Genomic DNA, 15,597 nt, shown 5'->3' on the forward strand with positions numbered 1-15,597 from the left:
ATCATCTAATCAATTAGTCAACTAATCATTGGAGCTGCACATTAGAGAATCAGAACACATGAAATATGTGTGTTCACTGTGTGTATTCAGCCGAGGTCTTTGTCCACCTGCTTTCCCTGAGCAAAGCTACTCAACAGCTCTCAACTCTGACCTCAAACACAACTCAGACTTAGTTGAAATTGGCTCCGTGATGAGGCACTTTCCATTTACTGAAGAGCTTCTTCACGGCTTCACAGCCCAGACATGAGAGGAAAGACCAGGTGAGACACAGATGGGAAGACAGAGTGAGAGAGAGAGAGAGAACAAAAAGGCAGCACGAGGTGAGAAAATCCCACCAGAGAAGAAAAAATAAAAGTGTGACAGAGAGAGGGAGTCACAGTTCACAGAGAAGGGAAAAGAAAGAAAGAGGGGATGAAAACTAAGGACGAAAGCTTGTCTGGATCATTAAACACATCTGCAGACAGGTAGAGTAAAGAGGGCGGAGTGAGGCTGTAGGTACACGGCCTCTGTGTTGCTTAAAAAAGAAACTGGAGAGACGAGGGATACAGAGCCGCGGTGCAACGGTTCCAACAGCCCAGTTAGACTCTCTGAACTTCAGGTATGAAACCTGCGTCCGTCCTCCAGGTGCTACTCTCTGTACAGTTTGACCTCATTTCATCCATCAAAGACTCTTCCTCATCTAATCCTGTCACATAATCTCAAGTGAGACTCTGGGACAAAATATAACAGACTGACTGGGAGAAAAAGGTAAAGCGATGGAGGGAGTGATGACAGGGGAGAGGATGCAGACCTTGCTGAAGCGAGGAGAACAGGAGGAAAACTGTCTGATCTCCACCGGCTCGTCATCATTGGTGTCGTCCTCGTCGTACGTGTTGATGTGGTGATAACGATCGGAGCGGGCTGGCAGAGGAGGGAGCGAGAGAGGCCATGAAATATAAGAGCTGACAGTTCAATGTGAAACGTGTATTTCTGACCAGAACGGTGTCAGGAAATTATTGTGCGATAAAGCTAATATTGATGTAACCGCTGCACTTTACAGATACATAAATCCAGACAGCGTACTGTCAAAGTAGCTGGTGTCCTCCTCTGACTCCAGGTGAGGGACGAACTCTGCCTTCTGCCTCAGCAAACTGTTCCAGTCCAGCTCAGTGAAGAAGGAGTGCTGCTTCACCTCAAACGCTCCACCTGCCGGCAGGTGCACAAACAACACACCCGTCAGCGTCAGACACAAACATCTGGATGGACACTGTGCTTAAAAGAGATGAGAGTTAATTTCACATCTGTAGACTGCAGAGTAATTAGAAGGAACAGTTTATCATTTTGGAAAATACACCTGAGGATGATGAGACTAATACAGAAACTGTGCTAAGCTAACGTGCTGATAGCAAATAAGCAAACAGTTCTTTTTATGCTACTTTGACTCCTCAGTCTTGTTGCCAAAAGGCTGCAGTTGGTCGGTCTGATGTCAAGTAAATGCAAAAGTTAGTACCTGTGCCCAGCCTCACTAGAGGGTTTGTCTGCAGCAGAGCAGATATGAGAGCCTGGGCATCTGCAGGCAAAGCGTCATCTCCATCCGGCCAAACTATATCATCTTACAGAAGCAACAAAGAGACAGAGCAACAGGTCAGAGAAGATTTCTTCTTTTTGAAGGTGTCATGATGAGAAAATGCAGGTTAGTCCAAACTGCTGTAAAACTGCCTTTAAAACCTGAGGAAAATAACACATTAAATATGGAAGAAAAGTTGGTGGAGTAGCACTGCTGCTCAAACTTCATCTTTTCCTCACATACCTGGTTCATGATGCACCTGCTTTTCATCAGTGAAGTCCGGTTCATTCTCTCAGAAATACTGTTGAGAGTATTTTCTCACCTGTTATCACCTGTCCAAACAGCTCCTCTGGAGTGTCTCCAAAGAAAGGCACACAGCCCACCAGGAACTCATAGAGGATGATGCCCATGGCCCACCAATCCACCGGCTTTCCATAGCCCTGACGGAGAATCACCTCTGGAGCGATGTACTCTGGAGTCCCACATACCTGAGGGGATCCAGATCAGTTTAGGAGCTCTGACAGACCAGAAAACATGTCGTCTAAAATCTTTAAACTTCATCACACACACTTCCCCTCAGATATTCTTTAAAGGGTCAGTTCATCCAATCACAGCACAAGACAGATCTGTGAACTGTGGGGACTGTCCAGGTAAATAAGAAACTGTTTCTGGAAACAACTTTAGAGTTTTCTGATAATAATCTTTTATTGCAGTAAAAATGATTGTGTCAGGGAGGGGGGGACGTTTCAGTGGGGGAGGTTTAAAATCTATCAAAATAAAACTTACACAAACAAATTCTGTGGTTTGGATGAACCAGACCTTTAACACTAGAGGCAGTAAAATGGAAACAGTTATGTGCTGTTACATGATCATTTTTTATACTAAATACACTGTAAATATAGGCACTTGTGTTTGTGTGTGTGTGTGTGTGTGTGTGTATGAGAGCAGTTACACATGTGCAGACACCATCGCTGTCTTAGTGAGAAATACTCTGTTAATCAGAAACTGCAGTAGACACATGAAAAGCGAAGCCCTGCTCTGTTTCCTCCACAGATGTGAGCTGATAAGTGGCAGACGAGCAGACGCCTGCTTCCACCCAGAGGAGCTGCAGAGCACGAGGAGCGATCGGACTGATTATGACTGGTTTCATTCAGAGCATAAACAATAACCATAATTGCAAAGTGGGACTGTGATGGAGATGGAGAGCATTAATGATTCACTAATTCAGACAACACAGGAAGCACTGTAATGCAGTGTCTTTCTTTGGAGATCATTGATTTTGCCGGATGATGGCAGGTTGACTCTCATGGCTGCAGAAGACGAAAAGAAGCTGTGAGTCGCAGTCGTCTGCTCAGCCGCCACACATCCTCTTAGCATTTCACAGATTCTGCACATACCACATTCATACTGTTGCTAATGAAACGTATCTGTCAGCAGCTTCTCTTCTGCTATAATGTGATGATAAAGTGCTGGAATCCATGTTGGGAAAGCTGCCGTACAGGTGTGGTGCAGGGTTACAGGTGCTGTACCTGCTTGTCCAGGAACTCTCTGGCATCTTTCTCGATGTGTCCTTCATAAAGGTTAGTGGTGAGGCTCATTAGGCCCATCTTCGACAAGCCAAAGTCTGTCAGCTTGATGTGGCCCATGGAGGTGATCAGGAGGCTAAATCGAGAGAGAAAACAGGAAGTTTCTACCATTGGACACTTGACACCAGACAGGAACTTCAAAGCAGCATCAGTTTATTCTTCGGCCACATGAGGCAGCAGAACTATATTATCATCTTATACAGTTTATATAGTTAACAGGTTAGCAAACGGTTGATTAATTAAATAATTAATAATATTCATTAAAATAATTATTTAAACATGTAGCAGACATGGAGAAAGATCAGCATCGATTTGTGTTTCTGGCCACATGATAAATTTAAAGTCCAATATTTATCTGGTTTTGATCTGCACCAACTCCTGAGGATAAATATCTGGCTCATCAGCTCATAAATGCTCCACTACCTTCACCAGCTGCTGCTTCTGTCTGTCTGGAAGTTCACCGTGTGTTTCTCAGACCCTCATGTCTCTACTCAGTTGATGAAAACAGTAAAAATGAATAAAACAGTGAAGGTGTGAGCGGTGAAGCCAGAACAATTAGCTTATTGATGCTAGATGCAGCTCAGAGAACTGCTGTCAGGTGATTAGTGAGTTCATCATCATATGAACGACCTCGTTCACGTTACACACAGTCACGTGATCCATTGTCAGTGTAAAGAGTCAGAATCAGAATCAGTGCAGCTCCGAACACTCACTTGTCAGGTTTGAGGTCTCGGTGGACGATGCCATAGTTGTGCAGGTACTCCAGGGCTAAAACTGTCTCAGCAAAGTACATCCTCGCCAGCTCCACAGGCAGAGCGCCGATGTTCTTCAACAGAGTGGCACAGTCACCTCCTGCAGACACACAAACACCAGGATTATCGTTTCACTGACAGCACATTCTGCCTTTTCATAGGTTTGACAGGAAAACTTGGCTGATGTGAAAGTCTGCAGGATGACGATTCATAATAATAATAATCTTATTTTAGTCATGTGCATGTGATTCTATTGGTATAAACATGTTATTGTTTATGTTTCTATTCTTCTTGTGGCCTGTAATCCACCACACTCACTCATCACTACCCTCCATGCCTCAGTGTGTCAGTGCACAGACACAAGAGCTGCTGCAGCCTGAGCCACAACCCTGTCCCCAGCCGCCCTCCAGGAAATTCATCCCAGCGACGGTAGGCAGAGCGAGCCCACTGACCTCGCTTGACTTTCATGATGAAAATCATTGTGATAGTGAAATAAGAGTCAGATCAATCTCCTCTGCCCTTCTGGAGATTTAAGTGTTTATACTGCACCATGTAACTTTCATTTTCCTGAATCTGTCAACTTTGGTTTGGAAGTAGAGGGAAACATGGCCAGAGCAGACAAAAACCACCACTGACTATGCAGCTAATTAGCTGACATTTTATTCAGAATTAAACAACTGAAACGGGTCGTCGCTATTTCACAAACCAGATAGAAACCTGAGCCAACATCCGCTCAGGGCTCAGAGAAAGAAACAGCAAACAGAGCAGGAAAAAACCGAGTTGCCTCATCTTCTCACTGAGTCCATCCTCACTCGCTTACCCTCGACATATTCCATGACCATGCAGAGGTGTCGCCGCGTTTCAAAGGAGCAGAACATTGAGACGACGAAGGGGTTCTCTGCGAAGGTGAGGATGTCTCGCTCTACGAACGCCTGCTGGATCTGGTTCCTCAGGATCAGATTCTGCTTGTTGATCTTCTTCATGGCAAATCGCTGACGCGTCTCCCTGTGCCGCACCAGGTAGACGGCGCTGGAACGGGGACACAGGAGAACAGAAGTATTGAGGAAACAACATCAGGGTGAGACAGTGGTGAATAATGAAAAGGAGACTCCATCTGCTCTTAGACATGAACTTAACACAGTAAGACTCAGTGGGTATCACAGGATTTTAAGACTGAAAAATGTTGAGTTTTTAATTTTGAATAGATTTTCTGCAGCAGATAATGTTCTACTTAAACAGCGTCAGATAAACTGAGTTTCTTTTAAAATGCAGCAAGTTTACTGAGTTGGACCAAGAGGAGACTACACATAGTTGTGTATATAAATCCCAAGTGGTTTTTTTTTTTTGTTGTAGAAGAGATTTTACATTGATCAGTTTCAGTCTAACCCATCAGATCTGTGTTTTACATCTAAACTCTGAATCTTCTGCATGTTGGTGTTTTCATTATTCTTAGAGGCAGGATGAGAGACTGGAAAACTGCTTCTAATGTCTCAGTCACTTCATCTTTAAATGTGTTTCGCTCTTTACACGTGGAATTACAAGACATAGTTACACATGAAAAATATTACACATGTACAAAACTAAAGCCAACAGTAAACATTAATGTGAAATTACTCACCACATTATATAAACTCAGCTTCAGTTCATGATTTCAGGCAACATCTGTTTACAGTTTGTGCAATATTTAAAATAATTTGTGCAGCAGAATAAATAAAAAAAATGCCACAAGCCTGAAGTTGATCCTTATAAATGACTTTGACCACAGGTCCCCAACTTTAACGGGTTTAACTGGTAACTGGTTAATGTAAATGTTCATGTTCAAGACAGATGTTCATGTTGTTCTTTGTGTTTCACCCTGTTTTTGTCTCAGTAAACATTATGTTTGGTTCCCAGTAAAAAGAACCACAGCTGCACATCAAACGTGTGTGAAGCTCCTCTGGTGGAGATGTAATGTTTAAAAGTGAATATTTGATATTATCACTTTTTCCACAGCATAGAGAACCACAGACGTTCAGGCTGGTTTCTTATATTTAAAGCAGCTGGTTTTCATCAATGGACATATATTATTACTAATTATGGTTAATTATGTTAATACTCATTAACATGTAAATATATAATAAAATAAAATCTTAACTTAAGGTCAATTTACTAGATTTTTCCAGAGCTTTCAATCCAATGTCAACAGATGTTTGCTCAGTTGTCATGGAGACGCCTGAGTAAATTACATCACTGAATCTGGTTAAAAGTAAATGTAAATACACCTGATAGAGTTAAGTTATTTTGTTTAAACAATATATAATCAATGATCGGGTTTGATTTGGTTTCTGGATCAATGAAGTATCAATCAGTTACTTACCCATAAGCTCCATTACTGATCAGTTTGATGCTCTGAAAATCTTCTTCACTCGGTGGCTTGATGCTTCTGCCTTTTCCCTGGTGAATTATATTTTAAATATATTTAAAATGATAATTCAGAACAACACAAAGACAGTTTAAATCTAAATCAAATATTAAAATGTGTAAATGTCACTGTATTTGAATTAATGTAAACAGAGATGTGTCTGTGGGGATATTTGATCCTCACCTCTGCGGAGTCATCGGTCTCTGGAGTATTTGGACCCTCGCTGTCATAGCTGTCGAGACTCACGATTTCTGCTGAGACACGTTAGTTAACAACCAAACTGAAGGAGACACAGGCCTCCCACACTGCTGAGAGCAGATAAGAAATCTGCAGCTGCTCAGACAATTTTAACAAAACAGCTTATCAAGTTTCAAAACAGCTGAAGGGCCAAGATCACACAGAGAAAAACATGAGAATTAAAATAGCTTCTTCTTATTTATTTTTCTTGTCTCCTTCAGCTCTGCCTCCTCCTCACCTCCTCCCTCCTTCAGCAGCACCGGCAGCTAATTTCCAGTGTTCTTTCACTCTGGTGCTGTATGTGCAGCTGATAGATTGTGCTCTTTATTCTGCTGTTATGTTGAAGCAGGGGAATAACTGAATGATAATTAACTTTACAAAGCATTTACAAAGCTGCGCTGTAGATATGAACTTAATGTGAAATAAAGTCACTGAGCTGAGAAGCATATATTCTGTTTCTGAAAACAACTGATCTTGTCAACTGTTTCTATGGGGAACCAAAAAAAGAAATGAGAGTGTGAAAGTGCAGACATGCAAGCAGCTACGTGGGTGTGCATTTGTGTCGATACATGACAATGTAGGTGCAAAAGAAAGTGGAAGATCAAGATATCAAATGGCACATTGTTAGCAGAGATTAACTGAGACAGAACTAACAGGAACAAGTTTCTCAGTAGCTGAGAAATAAGAGTCATTCCTGGGCCATTCAGCCCATCAGCTAATGAACAGCTCCTGATACATTAGACTGAGTCTGAGCCTCCATGAGTCATAAAAACAGAGATGCTGGAGCAGCAACGGCCAGAAAATGATCCAGTCCAGACTCTACATCTCCACATATCCTCATCCTGGACATCCAGTCCAGCTGATCAATAACTTTCAAAGTCTGACACTGTGGCCCCTCAGACAGAACGGAGGCAGCTACATCCCAACAACATCCCACAACATTATTTCAGTGATTTACATTTTTGAGAATTTTTGGTCCACAGGTTTTCAGCAGCTACTATCAGAGTATAAATGGAGGAGGAGAGAGTCAGTGCTGCATCTGACATCGCTGTTTGTTAGCACTTCCTGTTTGCAATGAGCTCATGACTGTACAGAAACCTAACTAAAGATTACTCTGAAGAAAACTTAAAACATGATGATCCTCAAACAAGTCCTGGAGTTATGAGGTTGAACGATTGCTAAAGGAATGTAAATCTATGAAGTCACTCACCATCTCACTGCTGCTCACCAATAAAATGTTACAGCACATCTCACAAACGATGCAACATGTTTCTTTATGTCTCTCTTACCCTCCAGCGGGTCTCTGGTCAGCCCCAGTTGGCTGATGATGTACCGAGGGATGTCTGCCTTCATCAGCTGGCCCTCCTTGGCGTGATCCTCCGCTGCCTCCAGCAGATGGTAAAACTCTTCTGGGTTGAACTCCTGTCATTGGAGGAAAGAATGAGTGAAATCCAAGATGGCCTCATTTTTTCCAACTTCACTGTCTCTATTAGTTAACTAGCAAATATTTACATTTGTGAAGCTGGAATTATTGGCTTTTTGGCATAAAAATGAAAAATTAAAATTAATTTCAAGTCAGTTCACAAATCAAACTCAACAAAAAAGGAAAAGCAAGAAAAAAGAAAAGCTGCCGTATTGTATTGATAACACATTAAAAGACAATGTATCCCAGTGCTGAATGCTATTTCCTGACCTACACTCAGGTGTTGGAGTGGTTAGCATTAGCAGTAACAATGGGATGTGATAACAGATGATAAAGGATGAGTGTTAATGAGCTGATGTCATGTTGTGTTGAACCACACAAAGTAATTGAAAGTTCGTGCTGAACTTATAACAAAACCAGACGTTACTTCTTCCTGCTGGAACTTAATGACCAAACACCTGTCAAACAAACATAATCTGTGTTAATACACCTCCCAACTTTAAATTGCTTTCTTGAAAACATTCTTTTTTCCAATGAAAAAGCCTTTTGTGTCGTCCTGTGGGATTCAGTTTCACTCCTGTTGGTGGAATAACATTTTGATTAGAAAGCAGAGCCTGGGGCAGCCAGGATCATTTCCCTCCTCCCCCGCTCTCATATCTGCTCCCTCGACCCCAGAAAAAGGAGAGAGTGAGGAGATGGGGGCATTAACCTGCCTCTCTGATCGCTCGCTCTGCTCCAGGATAATATTCGTGCAGCTAACATCCGACTGGACGGTGTGACATTTTCACCACATCAGACCTCACAGCTGACTTGAATGCTAAATGAACTCTACGGCCGTGGACGACATCTTATCTGTGTGTGTGTGTGTGTGTTCTCGTCTCTGACCTAAGGGCCATGAGGATCTAAAGCCCCCTCCAGATCCTGCCTGACCCTATCGACCTCTTCCGACTGTCGCCTTGGCAACAGAAAGATGAGCCGCGGGTGCTGGAGGAGGGACCACGCCGGTGAAGAACATGGGTGGCCATCAATCAGGGAGCTGATATCCAGGTCTAGCTAAGCCTCCTGTGTGTACAGAGAGGCTTGTTATTACTAAATAAGCAGTGGTGAGTTATGGTGTGTGGGTATCAACATGCCAAGGACACGGCTCGGCCTCCCAGCTGATCTGATGTGCTGCTGAGAAGACGACGGACGCTGGAGGTGAAGAGTTTGTTACAGTTTGGAGTTAAGTTGTAAAATATCCTGCGGCAATGAACAGAGTCTCTGCTGCAGCAGAGACGTGCAGCACGTCTGATGCACTGAATGACACAGATTTAACAAAACCATGACCCCTGCTGTATAACACTCGTCCATCCACATCTCATGGTGCTGCAGGTGAAACTACGTTTACTGGAAGCAAGCGCACAATATTATCCAGGTTTTACATGAACACAGGAGCTGAAAGGAAGCAAGAAGCAGAGTTTGATTTAAACCCAAAAGGCCTCAGAAAGCTAGATCCAATAATTTAGCCCCCTGCTGCCGCCTGAAATCTCACTGCTTACAAACCACACCTCCAGTTTATGATGCTGACTGTGAAACATTTTAAATCTCTGGAGCAAACTGAACACAGATTATTACTTTAATTTCTCCAGAATAAACAAGGTGGTGTAAAGGCTCTTTATAAGGACTGTGCATACTAAGAACCTGCAACATTATTTTTCTGTATTATTGTATCATTTTTTATTTCTAAGTTATTATTTCTTTTCTGCAGCTTAGGGGTTAGAAGTTGGGGGCACGTGGGGTGGGTGGGTCGTGGCGCTGGGTCTGTATCTGTGTTGCTAATTTGCTGAAAGACCTGAGACAGAGAAGTTTCTTTAAGTGGCTGCAGGTATTCAGGTTTGAGAGCATGTTCCATGTGTGAGTGTGTTCAGTCTCTTTAATGTTATTTCCTTGTTCCCTCCTGGGACCAAACTTTACCAGAAACACATAAAAATATATCAGATCTTTTTATTTTCAACCTAAGGCAAGAACAAGTAAAACAAATGCAGTTTAGAAGATTTAAAGGACTTAAACTAAACCTTTTAAGAGTGACAGTGCAGCTTCCCTGCTGTGACACACTTGGCAATGCAAAGCTTAGATATGCTAAACCTGTGTTTCATCACTTCAGACTGAATGCACAGTAGACAGCCAGCCCCACTTCTGCACATTCTTTAATGCTACTTCAGCGTTAAGGAGTCGACCTCCCATTTCCACGTGGGAGGGGTCTCCTCCTGCAGATGAAGGAGACCGTACTCAGACTGTGAGAGAACAAAACACCTTCATTCATCTGTATCAGTGTCTGTTGAGTAACTGTGGGTCTGGATTCACTGTTAAAGGCTGTTAGACAGTGGCGTTAAACTCACCAAACACTCCAGGAGCCTGGCGGGACGAGATATGATGATGAAGAGCTTTTTGACCAGCTCAATGACGAAGGTGAGCTCCGAACTCTCTGAGCGCTCATAAGCCTGATGCAGACAGACGGAGAGACAGACGGTCAGTGTGTGAGGAGCTGAAGCAGGAGACATCACCTCCTCCCTACTCTCCACCTCCACGACTCACGTCGTGCAGCAGCTTCTCCAGGTTCTCCTGCAGCTCGCAGAAGTAGACGCTGGTGATGAGGCCCTCGCGTGACTTGGTCAGGCAGTCTCTGGACAGTTCGGCTATCTGGTGGTGGATGAAGCTGAGGACCCCGTCGGCCAGAGGCAGGACACTCTCTGGAGAGTAGCTGTGGATGAACTCTGCCAGCCTCTCCTCCATCTGAGCTGTGGCCTGATCAGAGGTGAAGAGTCAGTGATTGTCAGACTGATGTTGAGACATTAAAGTAATCAGACGTCCAGAAACTGCTCTCTGCTGATCTGGATTTGTTTTATTTAAAGAAGTCTGAATTTCTTGATAAATTAAAGCACTAACAGCATATGACACGTGTCACCCCTGTGTGTATCTGTGTGTATCTATACATATTGTTTACATATGTTAATGTCTTTTCATACAGAGTAAAGAATTTAAAATTCATTTGATAATGTTCCCTGACAGTAGCTCTGTAACAGTAAATGCTAATAATCCAGCTAGTTATTTGGTAAATAAATTAAATAGTGGGAAATGCAGCCTGCATTTAAACTGTCTAAAGGATCCTGACACAAGCTGCTACAGCTACAGTCGCTCACCTGTGTAACAACATAACATCGTCAGGATTTAGGCTCCATTAATCTTCCATTCAACACTTTGTACTGGAGCTTGTTTCAGGTATGAAACTGCTGCTGATGATTCTCCTGATAGTGATGATCCAGGGAGGTGAGGAGTCATATGTGGGATGAGTCATTAGTATTGATTCACAGTACATTACTGTGAATGAGAATGGAGGATGTGTGTGGATGTGTGTGTGTGTGTGTGTGTGTGTGTGTGTGTGTGTGTGTGTGTGTGTGTGTGTGTGTGTGTGTGTGTGTGTGTGTGTGTGAGGACACCTGCCTGCAGACTGACATATATTTTCTGGTAAACACTTGTTCACAGAAGGAGTCGACTCTCAGACATTAGATCTGTGCACAGACGTGTTCTCAGTTACAGTTTGATTAGATTATGATTTAATGTATTTTGTGTTAATGATCAGTGACAAACATCTTAGACATGGCCGACCTCCACGAGCGTCAACAGCTCAACAAGACTGGTGCAATAAACTTTCTTCACCTACACCAGGTTTCCTGGCTTCTCACACCACCTGCATGTGACTGCTGTCAGTGTCAGTGTTAGTGTCAGTGTCAGTGTTAGTGTCAGTGTTATTGTTAGTGTCAGTGTCAGTGTCAGTGTCAGTGTCAGTGTTATTGTTAGTGTCAGTGTCAGTGTCAGTGTCAGTGTTAGTATTAGTGTCAGTGTCAGTGTTAGTATTAGTGTCAGTGTTAGTGTCAGTGTCAGTGTTATTGTCAGTGTTAGTATTAGTATTAGTGTCAGTGTTAGTATTAGTATTAGTATTAGTATCAGTGTCAGTGTCAGTGTCAGTGTTAGTATTAGTATTAGTGTCAGTGTTAGTATTAGTATTAGTATTAGTATCAGTGTCAGTGTCAGTGTCAGTATCAGTGTCAGTGTCAGTGTCAGTGTCAGTGTCAGTGTTAGTGTCAGTATCAGTATCAGTGTCAGTGTCAGTGTCAGTGTCAGTGTCAGTGTTAGTATTAGTATTAGTATTAGTATCAGTGTCAGTATCTGTCAGTGTCAGTGTTAGTGTCAGTATCAGTATCAGTGTCAGTGTCAGTATCAGTATCAGTGTCAGTGTCAGTGTCAGTGTCAGTGTCAGTGTCAGTGTCAGTGTCAGTGTTAGTGTCAGTATCAGTATCAGTGTCAGTGTCAGTGTCAGTGTCAGTGTCAGTATCAGTATCAGTGTCAGTGTCAGTGTCAGTGTCAGTGTCAGTGTTAGTATTAGTGTCAGTGTCAGTATCAGTATCAGTGTCAGTGTCAGTGTCAGTGTTAGTATTAGTATTAGTATTAGTATCAGTGTCAGTGTCAGTGTCAGTGTCAGTGTCAGTGTCAGTGTTAGTGTCAGTATCAGTATCAGTATCAGTGTCAGTGTCAGTGTCAGTGTCAGTGTCAGTGTCAGTGTCAGTGTTAGTGTCAGTATCAGTATCAGTATCAGTGTCAGTGTCAGTGTCAGTGTCAGTGTCAGTGTTAGTATTAGTGTCAGTGTCAGTATCAGTATCAGTGTCAGTGTCAGTGTCAGTGTCAGTGTCAGTGTCAGTATCAGTGTCAGTGTCAGTGTCAGTGTCAGTGTCAGTGTCAGTGTCAGTGTTAGTGTTAGTATTAGTGTCAGTGTTAGTGTCAGTGTCAGTGTCAGTGTCAGTGTCAGTGTCAGTGTCAGTATCAGTGTCAGTGTCAGTGTCAGTGTCAGTGTCAGTGTTAGTGTTAGTATTAGTGTCAGTGTTAGTGTCAGTGTCAGTGTTAGTGTCAGTGTCAGTGTTATTGTCAGTGTTAGTATTAGTATTAGTGTCAGTATTAGTATTAGTATCAGTGTTAGTGTCAGTGTCAGTGTTATTGTCAGTATTAGTATTAGTATTAGTATCAGTGTCTGTGTCTGTGTCAGTGTCAGTGTCAGTGTCAGTGTAAGTGTTAGTGTTAGTGTCAGTGTCAGTGTCAGTGTCAGTGTCAGTGTCAGTGTTGATATTGATGCCTGGATGATGAGTCAGTAAAACCATGACTGAGCTGCTTATTGATGAAGGAAATTACTTGTTGTGAATGATTGTGTCTTAGATCATATGATAACTGCTTCCTGCTGCAGGTTTGTTCTTCAGCACAGACTCATCTCAGAACACAGCCAGAAGTTTCTGAAGACATTATTTATCTCCAGTTAAGACGACTGCATTGTCCTGCTGACTTCCATCGTTTTAAAGTGATTAAGATCTGGATCCAAAATGCAGCAGCCTGTCTGACCTTGATCTTACTCAAAATCCTGCAGAGCTGCAGCACCCCCCCTCTCCTCCCCCCACAAAGGTCCTCACAGACTAGTGATGACACTGGATCCCGGTGGAGATCAGGACCCCACAGTCCTGCACATCAACAACAAATTTAACAGCCATCTGCTGAATGAGTATTTGAATAGTTTGTCTTCGTTCTCATCCTGAGTTCAACAGATTATGTGTTATAATGTTTGGTTGTTCTTCTGTGAAGAAGAATTACTCTGCTGATCTACAACTGCAGAACTTTACACTTTGTCCTTTTTAGTGCAGTTATTCAAGTTGAGCAAATCAAATATAAAAGATTAAATTCAGTTTGTAGTGACACATATTTCTGCCTTCGTTGGATTTTTTTCAGCTGTGATGAAAGGACGTCTGGCTTCACTGTAGAACACTAAAGTGAGTCCTGGAGAATAATTTGAGGCTTGTGTTAGTTCTTCCTCTGCAGCACTAACTGTAGCTGTGAGTACGACAATGACAGAGGTGGTCGTCGTCTGTGTGCAGGTTGTTTGTGTGTATATTCGATGTGTGTGTGGATGCACAGTTTAAACTTGTGTATTTGTCTGTGTGAGGCTGACCTTGGGGAAGCGCTCCTTGTAGACATGGTTCATCATCACTATTTCATTGTCATAGCAGGATGGAGAGCGCCCCGGACTGCAGAGAAACAAACACACAGAGCGGGAGAGTAATATACAGTAAACCGGGGGGGGGGGGGGGGGGGGGGGGGGGGGGGGGGTTTCTTCATCTTTCACCTGAATGAAGGAATAACTCACTGCTTCCCATCATGTCCATCCTGTCTGTACATTATGCTAATAGACTGATCAGAAATTCAGGGTGCTCTGTTTCTCTAATGGATCTGGTGTCAGAAACACACAAATATACATGAAGAGTCACACACATGCTTCCTTACACACACACACACACACACACAAACACACACACACACACACACACACAAGCAAACTGGACACCTGGCAAAGACCTCAGTAATTTAATCTCACAGCATCTCAGCCTGTGAATTTCCCCACAGGGAGAAATAAAGTTTTTCTTATCTTCCTACGCTGAACTCGACGGTCACAACAGTGAAGCATCTTTTACGTCTTGTGTGAAAACACATCACAGTAAAGCGTCACTCAGTGATGTGAACAGTGATAATGAGGCATTTCAGGTAAACAATGAAGGCATTCAACTTAGTGAAGCCACGAGATATGAATTTATCTAGAGCAGCAACCACGGAGGAGCTCAACACAGACAGTAGTGACGTGTTGTGTGTAGTTGGGGCACGTTGCATCCAGAGCGGCGGCTTTAATAACAGTAGGTATGGTTGGAGGGAGGAGGCTCAGAGCACTGGAGGCTGGACTGACACTGATATAATAACAGTGTAAAATACCCTGTTTCTTAGCTCTGCTACATCCGTGTGTGAAGATTATATCTGCTTTTGTTTTCTTCTAATCTCTGCAAATCAACTTAGAGCAAAGTTGATATATTTTGAAATGATCTTAATTTATCCTGCAGCACCAGCTAGAAATCTGTCTGATGGTTTATCTCATCTGTAGCTGGGGGGGGGGGGTCCTCACCTGAGACTCCGAGAACGAGGGCGGACATGTGGCGAGCGTCGGCCCCCGTCATCGTCTGTGATGCTCTCTGTGCTGCCAAAGTGCTTGGACAGGAAATGTAACTCGTCCATGGTCGGCTGGAAGGGCAGCTGGTGCAGACGCTCCTGGGACGAGCTAGATGACTGGAGAGAGAGAGAGAGAGAGAGAGAGAGAGAGAGAGAGAAGGAGTGAGAGAGAGAGAGACACAGAGAGAGAGAGAAAGAGAAGGACAGAGAGAGAGACAGAGAGAGAGAAGGAGAGATAAGGAGAGAGAGAGAGAGACAGAGAGAGAGAGAGAGAGAGACAGAGAGAAGGAGAGAGAGAGAGAGAGAGAGAGACAGAGACGGGGGTAAAAAGTGAACTGATCTTTGTGAGGTTGGTTTTAAGCCTCTGTCACAGCTGCATCCTGAACAGGTTTAAAAATAGGTACAGGAGAGGAGGAGAGATGAGGAGAGGAGAGGAGAGGGGGAGAGGAGAGGAGAGGAGGAGAGGAGAGGAGAGGAGAGGGGGAGAGGACAGGAGGAGAGGAGAGGAGAGAAGGAGGAGGAGGAGGTGTACTATGAGGTGAGTGGGTGGAAACAACTGAAACAAAGAAGAGACTAAGTTAAAA

General features: G+C 43.3%; 1 protein-coding gene across 3 annotated transcripts in view; it reads right to left on the minus strand.

Moving 5' to 3' along the window:
* mast1a (microtubule associated serine/threonine kinase 1a) overlaps nucleotides 1–15,597 on the minus strand; it is a 63,018-nt gene that overhangs the window by 13,756 nt on the left and 33,665 nt on the right. For all 3 annotated transcript variants that reach the window (XM_071473321.1, XM_071473320.1, XM_071473322.1), the window contains 14 exons: nucleotides 14,970–15,130; nucleotides 13,971–14,046; nucleotides 10,520–10,729; nucleotides 10,324–10,425; nucleotides 7,812–7,944; nucleotides 6,469–6,536; nucleotides 6,241–6,317; nucleotides 4,705–4,913; nucleotides 3,846–3,984; nucleotides 3,076–3,208; nucleotides 1,869–2,034; nucleotides 1,490–1,591; nucleotides 1,063–1,185; nucleotides 791–900 (listed from right to left, as the gene is read on the minus strand). In XM_071473321.1, the coding sequence (XP_071329422.1) occupies nucleotides 791–900; nucleotides 1,063–1,185; nucleotides 1,490–1,591; nucleotides 1,869–2,034; nucleotides 3,076–3,208; nucleotides 3,846–3,984; nucleotides 4,705–4,913; nucleotides 6,241–6,317; nucleotides 6,469–6,536; nucleotides 7,812–7,944; nucleotides 10,324–10,425; nucleotides 10,520–10,729; nucleotides 13,971–14,046; nucleotides 14,970–15,130 (1,809 nt within the window). The remainder of the gene's footprint in view (nucleotides 1–790; nucleotides 901–1,062; nucleotides 1,186–1,489; nucleotides 1,592–1,868; nucleotides 2,035–3,075; nucleotides 3,209–3,845; nucleotides 3,985–4,704; nucleotides 4,914–6,240; nucleotides 6,318–6,468; nucleotides 6,537–7,811; nucleotides 7,945–10,323; nucleotides 10,426–10,519; nucleotides 10,730–13,970; nucleotides 14,047–14,969; nucleotides 15,131–15,597) is intronic.

Source organism: Trachinotus anak, unplaced genomic scaffold, assembly GCF_046630095.1.
Source record: "Trachinotus anak isolate AG129_WGS33_773 ecotype Australia unplaced genomic scaffold, CSIRO_AGI_Tana_v1 ptg000049l, whole genome shotgun sequence".
NCBI classification, from domain to species: Eukaryota; Metazoa; Chordata; class Actinopteri; order Carangiformes; family Carangidae; genus Trachinotus; species Trachinotus anak.